The sequence below is a fragment of the Crocuta crocuta genome, unplaced genomic scaffold (genome assembly GCF_008692635.1).
Source record: "Crocuta crocuta isolate KB4526 unplaced genomic scaffold, BGI_CrCroc_1.0 scaffold322, whole genome shotgun sequence".
Lineage (NCBI taxonomy): Eukaryota > Metazoa > Chordata > Mammalia > Carnivora > Hyaenidae > Crocuta > Crocuta crocuta.
In genome coordinates this window covers 4,344,138-4,358,533 of record NW_027532592.1, presented here as the reverse complement: position 1 = coordinate 4,358,533, position 14,396 = coordinate 4,344,138, and the positions used below count along the sequence as shown (strand labels likewise).

The window sequence follows — 14,396 nt, the reverse complement described above, 5'->3', positions numbered from 1 at the left end:
GGGGCAAGGATGGGAATTAAAGAGCACACTTGTGATGAGCAGGTTGTATGAAGTGCTGGATCACTGTATTGTACACCTGAAACTAATAAAAACTAAAAAATGATGGTTAAAATGGTAAATTTAAGTTAAACATATTTTACTATGATTAAAAGAAAGGAAGTTATGTGCTCACTTCGGCAGCACACATACGAGAAGAAAAGGGAAGTTATGACCCATTTATAGTACTTTTCCTAGAATTGAGTAAATATTAGAAGTTATGGAAAGTTCGGGTTCAAAAAGTATTTCATGATATACTCCTTTTATTTCAATAACTAAATCTATCTCTAGTCAAAGAAATCTATTCTTTGTCACATAACAGTGTCTGGAATCAGAATGACATCTATTTATACAGCTGATTGAAAAAATAAAGGAAGGTAAATGAACATAATCTTAGTACCATTAATTTGCAATTTCTAGTCAATCTCTAAACACATACATAGAAACATATATATCTATATCCTGCTTTTCTGAGCTACAGTTTGCTCATCACTAAAAGGAAAACAATAATTGAATACTTAAATATCTCATTTCAAACAGTTCAAAAGGCAGTTGGAAGGATTAAGCATATTCACACATGCAAAATATTTGCAACACAGTTATGAGCTTCAAAAGTATTTCCTATTATTATATCTGATATTCTTGGCTTGTGAAAATTGGACAGATAATGTTTCCAGGTGAGATATTAATATACATTTTAGTCTTATGTGACACATTTGAAAAAATAAATGAGGAATTTGGGGTCTTTTGGTGGAAATTTTATCGTTACTTTAAAAACTATACATTATCTGGGGTCCCTAGGGGGCTCAGGCAGTTAAAGCATTGCCTCTTGATTTTGGCTCAGGTCATGATTTCAGAGCCCCCATTGGGCTCTAGGCTGACCGTGTGGAGCCTGCTTGGGATTCTCTCTCCTTTATTTTCTGTCTGTCCCCTGCTCACTCACTACCTCTCTCTCTCTTAAAATAAACACTTTAAAAAAGGCATTATATAGGGGTGCCTGGGTGGCTCAGTTAAGCATCCGACTTCAGCTCAGGTCATGATCTCAAAGTTTGTGGGTCCGAGCCCCGCATCAGGCTCTGTGCCGACAGCTAGCTCAGAGCCTGGAGCCTGTCTTCGGATTCTGTATCTTTCTTTCTCTGACCCTCCCCTGCTTGTGCGGTCTCTCTCTGACTCTCAAAAATAAATAAAAAACATTAAAATTTTTTAAAAAAATAAAAAAGGCATTATACATAAAAAGGCTATTATCTCAAAGCACTTGGCAGATATCAAAGGATCATTTTGGCTTTTTGATATAGGGCAAGTTCTAATGATGTTTGTTTAAGGAAGAAATGGAAGTTAAAAGAAAAAACCCCTTGCTCAAGGGCGTTTTTAGTGATAAGCCTCTTGTTACCACATCATTACCAGAAATACCAAAAAGTTTGTCATTGCTAATTTTTCTCTTAAAGAAACAGGCTCTAAATGATACTGAGAAGTTTCTCTGACCTACAGATCTTCTCAGATTCTTAGGACCAAGATGAAAGAATTTTACTGTAACTTCTCCGTATTATTTCATATATTAATAAGAAAAGAGGAAACAGCATATACAACAAACTGGGGGATTCAAGTAAAATGCTAGTAAACTTTGAAATGGAAAGGGTAAACAATGAAAATCCCACTTAGTTTCTTAGTTTGGGCTGATTATAGAGTGTGTGCAGAGACGGGGTCTAATTGTGGATTCTCCCCTGAAATCAGAGGTCTGAGTCCTATCCCTATGCCCACTCTGGCTCTTTATGAACAAGAACATTCTAGGTCTGGAGAAGGGTGATGAGGAGGGGGAGAGAAGGAGAAGGGGAGGGGAGGGAAGGGGAAGGAGGAGGAGGAAGGGAGAGGGGAGAAGGGAGGGGCAGAAGGGGAAGGGAGGAGGGGGAGAGGGTGGAGTACACTGCAGTGCAAGCCCCTCTGCAAGGTGGGCACCCGGGCTCCTGAGGAAACAGGCAGCACACCCTTAATGGGAGCAGAACTACCCACTGTGTCAGAGAGGAGTCACCGACCACACCCTACCCCTCTGCCTGCATCGTTGACAGAGGCTGAGAACTGACCATGTACGAGTTCAAATCACAAGGCTACAAAAAGCTGCTTTTAAAATCAAATTGATTTTTCATCAAAATGTCTTTGTTTTTTTTTTTCCTTTCCATACTCACAACCCTGTACGTGGAAGTTGCCCAAAGGATGTCTGTCTCCAATTCTACGTGCCTCCTCCTAAACCTCTATGTTTATGCCAGAAAACTATTCTTTAAAAAAACAACTTTCCCCCCCGCCCCTCCCCATATACTACATGCTCACGACAGAACACATGCAAACTCAAGGTGGAGGAGAGAAGCACATCTGGGGCGCCGGGCGGTCCCCAACACTGTCAGGTAGGCCTTGCTGCTCTCCGAGAACGTCCACACTCACGGCCAGCCGGTGCTGTTCTCCTGCTGAACAGAACCTTGCAGAGCGTGGACATCACACAAGGCCACCCTGTGACCAGGATGGACCAAGACAAAGATGACAAAAACCCTGAGCATCGTTGTGTCTGAACACAGACAAGTGCACACAGTGTCCTGGCTAACATGTGTCAGCGGCTCCGTTACCAACCTCAGTGTCCACGGGGTCTAGCCTTCCTTGTAGGGAAGTCTAAAGATTCCCCATCACAGTGTCACGTCTGCCTTTTCAAGATGACTCAGGGCAAAGCCCCTCTCATCTCTGGAAACCTTTCACCCACAGGGAGTGCTGACCTCCCTGAGGTGAGCCGCTCACAGTGCGTGGCTGGCAGTCAATGTTCGGCTGGCAGTCACATTGCCTGGCTGGCAGTCACAGCGTGTGGTGGCGGTCAGTGTGCAGCTGGCGGTAAGCATGCGGCGACGGTCACACTGGGAAGAGCTAACAAAGCACCCTGGAGGTGTGCACTCTGCATTTACACAGTGGACATGGCTGGGCTACCTGTTCCCTTGATTTTTCTCCCTCCTCAGGAATGAATGAATATGCTTGTTGCTTGTTTTTGTAGAAACACATATTCTCCTTTGGCATGGACAACAAGCCCCTCAGAGGTCAGGCGTCCGTCTTGGGTTTCACAGTCTGCACAGCTCACACAGGAACAGGAATATGTGCGGTTTACAATACTGTGGGCTAATACTCTATTATCTTACTTTCTTAATAATTTACCTTTGAAGTGGGGGTATTGGAGCATTTACCCCTTAGTCTGAGGACTAATAATTTTGGCAAACGGCACTGAGATGAAGTGTCCAGTTGTCTCCCGGCTGACTGAGCACCACAGAGAACGAAACACATCGGAAACGACCATCGACCAAGGCCCTGAACACCACGTGCATCTCGTCTGGCACGCGTGTTCCGGCCTCCGCCCTTAATTAGTGATATCCCAGGGGCGAGTGTGAGTTATCATGTCATTGCACCTGCAGGGATCTGTGGGAACAAACAGGGAGCGTGTGCACACGCTCGTGCGTGCTGACGTCCGTACACATCGGCTTTAACCAAAGCAAACAAATCCTTGGGAACAGGATCCCAGACAGAGCCCAGGGGAGGGAGAGAAGGGCCACGGGCTCATCACCACACTTGCCGGGTACAAAGACTCAGGGACATACAACTGTAGCAGGGTCTCTTGGCTCTGGCACCCCGCATACTTTGGGTCGGATAATTCGTGTTGTGCCCTGCAGGTGGTCCAGCAGCACCATCACCCCCAGCCTCAGCCCTACATAATTGTCCCCAGATGCTGTCCAGGGGTGGCTGGGTGGGTCGAGAGCAGCTAGACCAAAGCAATGTGTCTTCATGTCTCTAACCTGCGGCCACGTGCGGCTGGCAGCCCGAAGGCTCTCGGGAACTCCCGAGCTCCGAGCCGACTCCTGCCTGGGTAACACCCGGGTACCAGAAGCTCCAGCAGCATCAACTCCTTGTCCCCGGACCCTCATCTATTCAGCAGTCCAAGAGGAGAGTTTATCCTCCTCGGTCTCTGCCCCTCGACTCTATGGTTAGCCCAGCGTCCTATTGAACCTGGACACGGTTCTCACACCCACGGCCTCTTTGCTGCGCCCCGACACGGCCTGGTTCTGGTGCACTTCACTGCACAGCCTTCACCTCCCCTTCCTCTGAGGAGTCTTCCAGACTGCTGTCAGTGGGGGCCTCAACCCACATAGCTGCCCTCGCTCCTCTGTCAGGAGGCAGCTGGAAGGAATGATGGCCCAGAGTCTCCCACTGCCAATGGGGGGGGGGGGGGGGCATCCTTCCCCCAGGAAGCCCTGGGGCACTGGGAGCACAACCCTGGGGATGAGCCAAGCTCTGGGTGGATGGGACAGATCCAGGTCACCACACAGGTCACCTCCAGGATAGAGCATGCTCAGGCGTCCTCATGAGGTTGAACTTGTGCAGGCTCAGCTCCTTCTCCTGCCCCAGGCTGCAAGAACATGGCTACAAGGCAAATGGGAGCACTGGACCCTGGCAGAGCGGGAAGGGGCCCCCAGCAGGGGAGAAGGGGCGGTGGCTGAAGCCTGCCTCNGGGGGGGGGGGGGCCGGTCCCCGGCAGCGGAAGAAGGGAGGGAAGCGAGGCAGAAAGAAGGGATGATGGAGAGAGTCAGGGGACCCTGAAGCTCGGCACAGTGAATACAAAGGAAAAGACAGAAGTCAAAGCACAAGACAAATGATAAAAGAGACAGAGTGGAAATCGGGCACCTCAGAGAAGGAAGCCCGGCACAGGAATCAGAGGTATGCAGACAGCCGACACACAGCCCCTGCCTGCAGCAGCTTTAGCACTCTCCACCCGGAACATGACCCACAGCCTGCAGACTGCAAGTGAAGGACCCACCGTGCCTACTCAGCTTCACAGGTGGAGACCAAGCAGAAAAAGCAGGTCATCCACCAGGGGGAAAGAAAGAGCAGAGCGGCATCAGACATCTTTATAGAATCAATATCTGCAAGTCATTTTGCAGAAAAAGACTCACAAAAACAGAACAGGGGCGCCTGGGTAGCTCAGTTGGTTAAGCGTCCGACTTCAGCTCAGGTCATGATCTCTCAATTCATGAGTCTGAACCCCTCTTTGGGCTCTGTGCTGACAGCTCAGAGCCTGGAGCTTGTTTCAGATTCTGCGTCTCCCTTTCTCTCTGACCCTACCCTGCTTGCACTCTATTGCTCTCTCAAAAGTAAGCATTAAAAAAAGAAGAAGAAGAAAAAGGGAAAAAGTTGGTGCACATAAGCATGGAGGACAGACNGATCATGACCTAAGCGAAAGTCGGACGCTTAACCGACTAAGCCACCCAGGCGCCCCTCAACACTGTGGTTCTGAAACTGTTTTTCTCTGGATGTTTGGTAATGGGCCTGTATTTACTGTTAAGCTCCAAAAGTTTCTAGTCCATTTCAAATCCCTCTAAAGACAATTTCTCTAAAGTAAAAATCAAAAGATCTAAAAGAACAAAACAATATGATCAGAGTAAAATCTCGTATATCAGTTGAACACTTAACTCTAAATATCCCTTTCATTTTAAGCAAATCAAAAAGAATGCAGTCTCTTCAATGATCAAAATCTGTCTTTGGCAGACACAAACTGAGCAAATATTGAAAGCTACAGACATTGGTCTGTATCTGCAATGAGACAAACACACCCAAAATACACCATTTCCTTTACTCACTTTGGTGATGGTTTTCAGGATGGCCAGACGATCTGCTGGGGGCGGCAAACCCACAAAAAGTGTTTTGTCCAGGCGGCCTGGGCGCAGGATCGCAGGGTCAATGATATCTGGAGAAGAATGGAGGGTCAAAGACTTCATAAAACGGAATCTTTAAAAAAATACAATTAACGTGAGAGGTGAGAAGAGTACTTTATTGAAAAGAAAAAAATTGATAAACTGGACTTTATTAAAATTAAAAGCTCCTGCTCATCAAAGTATATCCTTAAGAAAAATCCACCTACCTTCCTGCCCAAACCCACTTGGTGCCAGGCCTCTCTCCCCTCTGACCGGCACCTTCTCCCAGTTTGGTCAGGTGAGCCTCCCCTATCCCTGCCCTCAGTCAGGGTCGAGGTGGCTCCCAACTGGTCCTGTGTGTGAACTTCCCCACTCTGGGACCCCTGCAGAACCAGCCCACATCTGTCACCATAGCAGGAGAGCCCTCCAGGCCTGACCATACCCTCTCTCACATTCTCGACTCCCACACCCCACTGACCAGACCTCTTGCTGTTCCTGAAACAACCTGAAGCCTCAAGCTTCCTTCTCTTTGCTCTCAGTGGTTCCTTCCTCTGAAATACATTATTCCTCATTTACACTGTTGGTATTCTCAAACAATGCCTCCTCCAGGAAGCCTTCCCTGAGTCATTGAGAGCTAACCATTAATTTACTCTTCCATAAAGAGGTAGAGTTCTTTACAGCTAAAATTCTGATTTTGTTTAGTTTTGTTCTTCAGTTACCTTGGGGAAGTTAAATACTTAATTCAGTGATTTTTCAATGTTCAACAAATTACTGGGCTTTCTCTTGAGATGCCAAGATAAACCCCTCGGAAATGAGGGAAAAGAGAAATTACTGCACAATGCGCACAGCATCGTGATTGAGCACTGCCCCACGTGTCTGGGCACCATCTTACATTACAGGCCAAAGGGCCCCACACATTCAGGAAACCTTTGCCGTCTAAAAACTTATGGAGGACCCCATTGTGACCTTTCTCTCCTGTTCTTCCCTGACCCCATATAAGTGCAATGTGTTACAGGCTCTTTCTTTTACTTGACACAATTATCCACATTCACCTAAGTTCTTGTGTGTGCTAGTACTTATCCTGTCTGTACTGCCAGGCAGTATTCCACAGTATGGATACGCCTCAATTTCAGAATGGAAAGAAGTGTTCATTCTTCTGTTGATGGGCATGTGGTTTCCAGTTCTGGCCCACTACACACAAGCCACCATAAGCATGCATAGACACTTGTTTGCGTGAGTTTTCCTTTCTCTCTGGTGAGTCCCTCGGCGTGTGGCTATATCACACTGTGGGCTGTGCTGGCCTTAAAGAATCTGACAAAGTGTTTTCCAAACTAGTTTTGCTATGTTACATCCCCTATAACTGCCAATACTTGGTACAGTCTTTCTAATTTTAGTTCTTTTTTTTATTTTAGAAAGTTGAGCATGAGTAAGGGAGGGACAGAGGGAGATATTCTCAAACAGGCTCCTGCCCAGCACACAGCCCGACGTGGGGCTCAATCCGACGACTATGAGATCATGACTTGAGCCCAAATCAAGAGTTGGACACTCAACCCACCGAGCCTCACAGGAGCCCCTGGTTAATGTAGGGTTTGCAGTGGTCCCTTACGGTGGCCTTCACCTGCATCTCCCTGACGATTAGATGTCGAGCACATTCTCATGTTTATCTGCCGGCAGGTCCCTACTGCAGTAAACGCCTGTGCAGTCTTTAGCCAATTTTTCATGTTTTCTTTTGCTGAGTTTTGAGAATCCATCGTATGTTGCAGACATCGATCCTTCATCAGAGACATGCTCTGTAAATGTTTCCTCTATGTCTGTGCAGCGTGTACTTGTGAAGAGCAGTTCAATTTATCCTTTTGCTCTAAAACATTGTGCTTTTGATGTCACACTTAAAAGATCTTTGCTTAGTCCAAGGTAGAAAACGCAGAATTCTCCTCTGCTTTCTTCCAGTTTTACAGATGTGACTTTTCACTGGTCTTTGATTCACTTTGAGTTAATTTTTTCATGTGGCTCCTACTAGGATATAGGTTATTTTTCCTGCATATCTAACTGTCCCAGCACTATTTGTTTAAAATGGTATTCTTTCTCTACTGCATGATCTTAGTGTTCTTAAAAGCCAATTATCCAGACCCTCTGCCTCCAGGCCGAGCCAACACCCTATTCTGAACTTAGCTCCTCATTCTGATCATCTACAAGCTCCTAGCTTTGTCAGAATTATTCCAAGGTGGAAGCTGCAGTTAACTGCCTGGTCCATGTGCACCTGCGGGTCTCCTATCCTTCCCTCTCTCTGGGCTTCTATTTCCACCGAGAAGATATGGCTCTGGAGGCTGTGGACCAGGTGAGTTAGCTGAGAAGCCATAGCCGTGGAGCATCTCCTGAAGGCACAAACCAGCATGGTGGCCGCGTCCTCTTCCAGGACATGCAGAAGCCATGCCAGGATGAGGGGGTAAAAGCCTGGACATCATGGAAGCCACCCTGCTTCTGGACCAGGCCCTGGGTCTTGCCCGCACAGAACCCTGGCGCTGTGACTTCCTGGAGAAGCACTTCCCAGACGGAGGTGAAATGCATCAGGAAGATGGGCAACCCCCTGACTCATCTCTGCGGCCAGCTGTCTCCCCCCACACCCAGGCTGGGCAGGCTCACCCTCCAGCACCCCTAGGAGTCTCTGGAGCCCAGCAGCCTGTGAGGGGCCCCTCCGGCAGCCCCCACGTGCCAGGGCTAGTGCCTATGCCCCTCCCTATAGCCACCAGGCAGCTCTTCAACACCCTGGAACCTGCTCCCAAGCCACAGACCAAATAGAAACAAAGCTTTTTGTTGTAAGAAAAAACAAACAAAACAACAACAAAACCCAAAAAAGCAATTATCTAGATACATGGGGGGATATTTTTAGGTCCTATCATGTTTCAATGATCTGTAAGTCTGTGTCTATGCCAATACCAAATGTGGAAACATCTTTTAACTTAAATATACAAGTAGATATTAAAGCCAGAGCCACATACTCAAAAAATGAAGCCTGATGTAAACAATCCCAATTATAATTAGAAATCATTCTTAGTTTGGGAATTTTATAATCATTTAATATCTCTGACAAGCACCATATTTACTTTATTAAAGTTTACTTATTAGTTTATTATTTTAAGGAATTATTCACTTATTTCATTTAGAGTAAAAAGCACCCTGAGTCCTTTATTTTTTTTTTTAATTTTATTATTTTTTTAAAAATTTTTATTTACTTTTTAAGTAATCTCTATACCCAACATGGGGCTCAAACTCATGACCTCAAGATTGAGTTGCAGGCCCCCCCACCAAGCACTTTTATATAGATTTTACTATGGGATGGCAAACTACTGCTCTATCAAAAACTTTTCCAAAATTCTATGTATTACACCATTTCTCAAAGAAAATCCAGTGCTGTACATCTAGAACTTGTAGGTACTAATCAGCTTCTTACACTTTAGAAGACAGTAAATATTAAAGGGAAAGAATGCAAGGGACAGGTGTTGTAGAAAGTGGGAAGCAGCCGTATACCTGGCACCTCCCTGACAGACAGTCATCTTAGACGTGACACAGTTCACAGAGGCCCTGATCTTCTCCCACTTTCCCAGCTTGGTTGAGGCTAGGTCATCCTTCTGGTCTTTCCAGCTGAGCCTGGAGGCGTGGCCGGGCTTCACTCACTCACATCATCCACAGTGAATCCCCTGACAGGTCCTGTCAACTGATGACACATCCCCACGCCACCACGAGCTGGTGAGAGCTGTTCCAGCTTGCTGAGTGGCTCCCTACCTAGATGTGGCAGAGCCGGAGTCTTCAGAGTCAGGATAACACTTCTCACGTTTGCGATGAAAAAGTCACCCCAAATCCCACCATGTTAAAGACAAAATGTGTTCACTCGCAAGCAAGGTGGATGCATGACGAGCCCTCCCTCCCACCCGCTGGTGAGGAAGCACTGCTCTTCCATTGCTCTTTCTAGCAAAAAAAGCTAAAATTTAAGAGCTAAAGGTAGTGTCTTCCAACTTTAGAAGAAACTCTATTTTGTTACAAACGGACCCTCAATTTTCAACAGAGGTGCCCTGACAATTCAATGGGGAGAAGACGCCACAGCCAGTGCTGAGGCAAGTGGAGTTCACATGCAAAAGGGTGAATCGGGAGCCCTTCCTCGGAGTGCACAGACATTAACTCAATATGAATCTAGGACTGAAGTGTGAGCACTGAAAACATAAAACTACTACCACACACGGGGATTAATCTTTGTGACCCTGCATTAGGCAATGAGTTTTTAAGATAGGATGACAAAAGTGCATGTGATTTAAAAAATTGATAAATTGGACTTTACCAAAATTTAAAACTTTTGTTCTTCAAACTGTACCATCAAGAAAGTGAAAAAACAGCCCACAGACTGGGAGAAGATCCATGCAAATCACACACCTGGCTATGGATTTGTATCTGGAATAAATCATTCTTATTGCTCAATGACAAAGCACTGACCCAACTAAAAAAATTGGTGAAGGATTCAAACAGGTATTTCTCGAAAGAAGACACTACAGTAGGATGCTACCTCACACCCATTGGAATGGCTGTAATCAAATAGAAAGGTTGTAACAAGAGTTGAGGGTGTGGAGAAATCTAAACTCCCACACTTACTTTTGTTACAATTATCAGCAGAACAGAAAATGCTGGGCCACTCTGGAAAAGTCTGGCTGTTTCCTAAAGTGTTAAACACAGAGTTACCATGCGGCCCACAGCAGCCCCACTCCTCGGTGTGTACCCCCAAGAAAATACAATATCCGTCCACACAAAACCCTGTAGGCAGATGTTCACAACAGCCCTAAAGTGGGCATGACCTAAATGTCCATTAGCTGGTGAATGGGTGAAATGCTGTATGTCCTCATGAGAGAACGTCATCCGGCAGTAACAAGGAATGGAGGGCTGCCACTGCCACACGGACGCGCTTTGAACACATGACGCCTAGTGCGAGAGGGCAGACCCCACAACCTGCATGTGTGACTCCACTTAAACACAGAAGCGGGAAGCCTGGGGAGGGGGACAGATGGGGAGGGGCAGCTAACACACACAGATCTGTCTTGAGGGCGACAGAAGTGTTCTTAAATCAGACTGTTGGGATGGCTGCACAAGTCTGTTAATACACTCAAAACCACTGAATCTTGTACTTAAAATGGGTAAAGTTTATGGTATACTATAGATCTTGATAAAGCCGATTTTCTTAGAAACTGGACCCATGAATCCATCCTCAGACTAACGAGACCATCAATAGTAGGTCTAGTGAAAATTACTGCAAGATCAGACAACCTTCACTCAAACAACAGAAATAGGTCTATTCTCACAATTCACGACACACCTACCGAGTTCTATTATTTACGAGTTCCTGTAAATCAGCAGAAGTGATGCCAGGGCCTAAGTTACTTTCACAAGGGAAGTATCGTGCCAAAGGGTTTGACAATGGCACTAAGTCACTGCAAAAGTGCCTTCAAGGAGAACTCAATGACGATCCAGGGCCAGACTAGATACATAAGGGAAGATTTTACTTGGAACTTTAAGGGGCTGAATATCTTACTGTAATGGAAAAAAGTCTCTTCTCTGTCACCACCCACCGTGTCACCTGACAACTACCAAGGGCTTACAATGGATAGACTCTAAACTAGAAGCTTTCTCTCAAAAATGAAACTGGAGACCTCGGGGCGCCTGGGTGGCTTAGTTGGTTGAGCGTCCGACTTTCACTTAGGTAATGATCTCGCAGTTCGTGGGTTCGAGCCCCGCGTCGGGCTCTGTGCTGACTGCCAGCTCAGAGCCTGGAGCCTGTTTCAGAGTCTGTGACTCCCTCTCTCTCTGACCCTCCCCTGCTCACGCCGTCTCTCTCTCTCTCCTAGAAATAAATAAAACATTAAAAAAAAAAATAGAAAAAAAATACAAAAATGAAACTGCAGACCTAATTCTTGTCCAGAAGTTTATACATCATAATACAGATTTAATTTTTCAATAAAGCTGTAGAGAGCAGAAACTCTTCTTGGGATACCGTGTTGCTACTATAGGGACCAGACACCCATTAGACAGAAGAGACCCTAACCAGTTGGTGTGGCTATTGGGTTTGTATGCATCCACAGGAGTATTTTTAACCAGCGGCACAGAGGGGTCAGTAGGCACAGACAGTTCCTCACTGAGAACATTCTTTACAGGAGCTGGTACTGGAAGAAGCATGGACATTTGTGCAGAGATGACAATTAGGGCATCTGTGGTCTTAATGGATTTTGTCCAAGGACCTTCATCTCCTGGGGCTGAGCACGGGAAAATGGATTATTTCCAGGACTGGGGATGAACTCTGGTGTACCACACATCACACAAGAGACATAACAGGTCTTCAGAGCAGCGAGCAGGGACGGGGACAGAACAATTCTTTCCCTTGCTTTGTAGAAAACAGCACCTCATAAGTTACGGGAAAAAAATGACAACAGAAATGGAAAACAGGAAAGGGGTGCCTGGGGGGATCAGTGGGTTAAGCATTATTTTGGCTCAAGTTACGATCTCACCGTTTGTGGGATCGAGACTTATGTCAGGTTTTGTGCTGACAGCATGGAATCTCCTTGGGATTCTCTCTCTCTCTCTCTCTCTCCCTCTCTCTCTGCTCCTTGCCTGATCATGCTTTCCCTCTCTGGCTCCCTCTCTCTCTCTAAATGAATAAACTTTCGGTTAAGCAGCCGACTTTGGCTCAGGTGATGATCTCATGGTTTGTGAGTTTGAGCCCTCTGTCAGGCTCTGTGCTGACAGCTCAGAGCCAGGAGCCTGCTTTGGATTCTGCGTTTCTCTCTCTCTCAAAGAATAACTAAAGGGGATTTCTAAAACAAAAAGGAAATGATAGAAAAAAATTAGGAACATCAGAAAAGAAAAAACTACAGGAAGAGTAAAAATTGGAGAATACAATAAGGCTTCCTTTTCCACCTGCTTGAGTTTTAAAATTTTATTTGACAGGGGGCGCCTGGGTGGCTCACTCAGTTAAGCGCCTGACTCATGGTTCATGAGTTCCAGCCCTACGTTGGGCTCTGTGCTGACAGTTTGGAGTCTGCTTGGGATTCTCTCTCTCCCCGCCTCTCCCCTCCCCCCACCATCTGTCCCTCCCCCCACTCACACTGTCTCTGTCTTTCTCAAAAGAAATAAAAAGTAAACTTCAAAAAAATTTTATTTGACAGCTGAGGCAAAAATAACAAGGCTGTCTGAGGAGGTTCTGAAACAGCGGAGAAGGGACACCAAGAACAGTCCCGAATAGGGCTGGTGCAGTAACTCAAAGGGAGGCAGTGCATGTACCCCTCAATGGAACTGGTAAAAGAAATGTTGACATCAGGGAACACCGAGAAGCTACATGTATACAGTTCCACACTTGCCTCATCCACAAAAAAACACTCTACAAAGAGATACACTCAAAAATAATAGGTAAATTGGGGCGCCTGGGTGGCTTAGTCGGTTAAGCGTCCGACTTTCGCTTAGGTCATGATCTCGCGGTTCGTGGGTTCGAGCCCCACGTCGGTCTCTGTGCTGACTCCCAGCTTGGAGCCTGGAGCCTGTTTCAGTCTGTGACTCCCTCTCTCTCTGACCCTCCCCTGTTCACACTGTCTCCCTCTCTCCTAGAAATAAATAAAACATTAAAAAAAAAAAATAGGTAAATCAAAATGAAATTCTAAAGTATGTTCAAGTGACCCACAGGAAAGCAGAAAGAGAGAGTAAGAGGGAGAGAGAGAGAGAGAGAGAGAGAGAGAAAGGAAAAGCATGTACATGAGGGCAGAGGAGGGGCAGAAAGAGAGAATTTCAAGTAGGCTCCTCGATCCCATGACCCCAGTATCATGACCTGAGCCAGAATCAAGAGTCGGACACTCAACTGACTGAGCCACCCAGGGGCCCCTCAGTCTCTACTTTCTAATTAAGTTCTTATTTCCAAATCTCTTAACTCAGGCAAACACCCAGCAGGCAAAACATCCCCAAAGCGGAACTGAAACTGCCCCCTGAAGCAACAGGGACTGCCCTGAGCCAGCAAGACCCCACCCATGATTGACCCCAAGACAATGATCAACCTGTCACTGCCCAATGACCTTTGTCCCACACTTTCCTTTTTGAACCTGGATCTTTGTTCAGCACTTTGAGGACAGTCTTTGAGACGCTAGGCCACCATCTCCCCGATGGGGTTTTGGAGGGATGGTGGGACTTTGGAGCTGACAGCCAAGTAAGAATTCTTGAAGACGTCTTTGGTGCAAAATGGGTGATTTTATTAAAGCCCGGGGACAGGACCCGTGGGCAGGAAGAGCTGCACTGGGGTTGTGCAGAGTGACTGGTTATATACTGTGGAGTTGGGGCGTTAAGTCCAGGGGAAGTTTCCAATGGGACTTTCATATGCTAACAAAGGCTCCCGGGATCCTGGAGGCCCAGCTACTGTCAAGCTAAGGTTATTTTTCCCTCCAACAGAGTATTATCATTAAGACAGTAGGGAGTTCCTGTAGATTAGGCTATTGGTAAGACTGCCTTTTTCTTGTAATATTCTTAAGATATTTGTAAACTGATGGAGACTCTATCAGTTAACCATTTGTCTTCTGTCTTTTGCCCAGTCCTTGGGCAGCCAGGAGGGCCTGAGGAATGTCACACATATCCACCTTGGTG

General features: G+C 46.3%; 1 protein-coding gene across 3 annotated transcripts in view; it reads right to left on the bottom strand.

Annotated features, from left to right (window-relative positions):
* NVL (nuclear VCP like) overlaps positions 1 to 14,396 on the bottom strand; it is an 84,711-nt gene that overhangs the window by 19,251 nt on the left and 51,064 nt on the right. For all 3 annotated transcript variants that reach the window (XM_077779860.1, XM_077779862.1, XM_077779861.1), the window contains one exon: positions 5,691 to 5,797. In XM_077779860.1, coding sequence (XP_077635986.1) covers positions 5,691 to 5,797 — 107 coding nt within the window. The remainder of the gene's footprint in view (positions 1 to 5,690; positions 5,798 to 14,396) is intronic.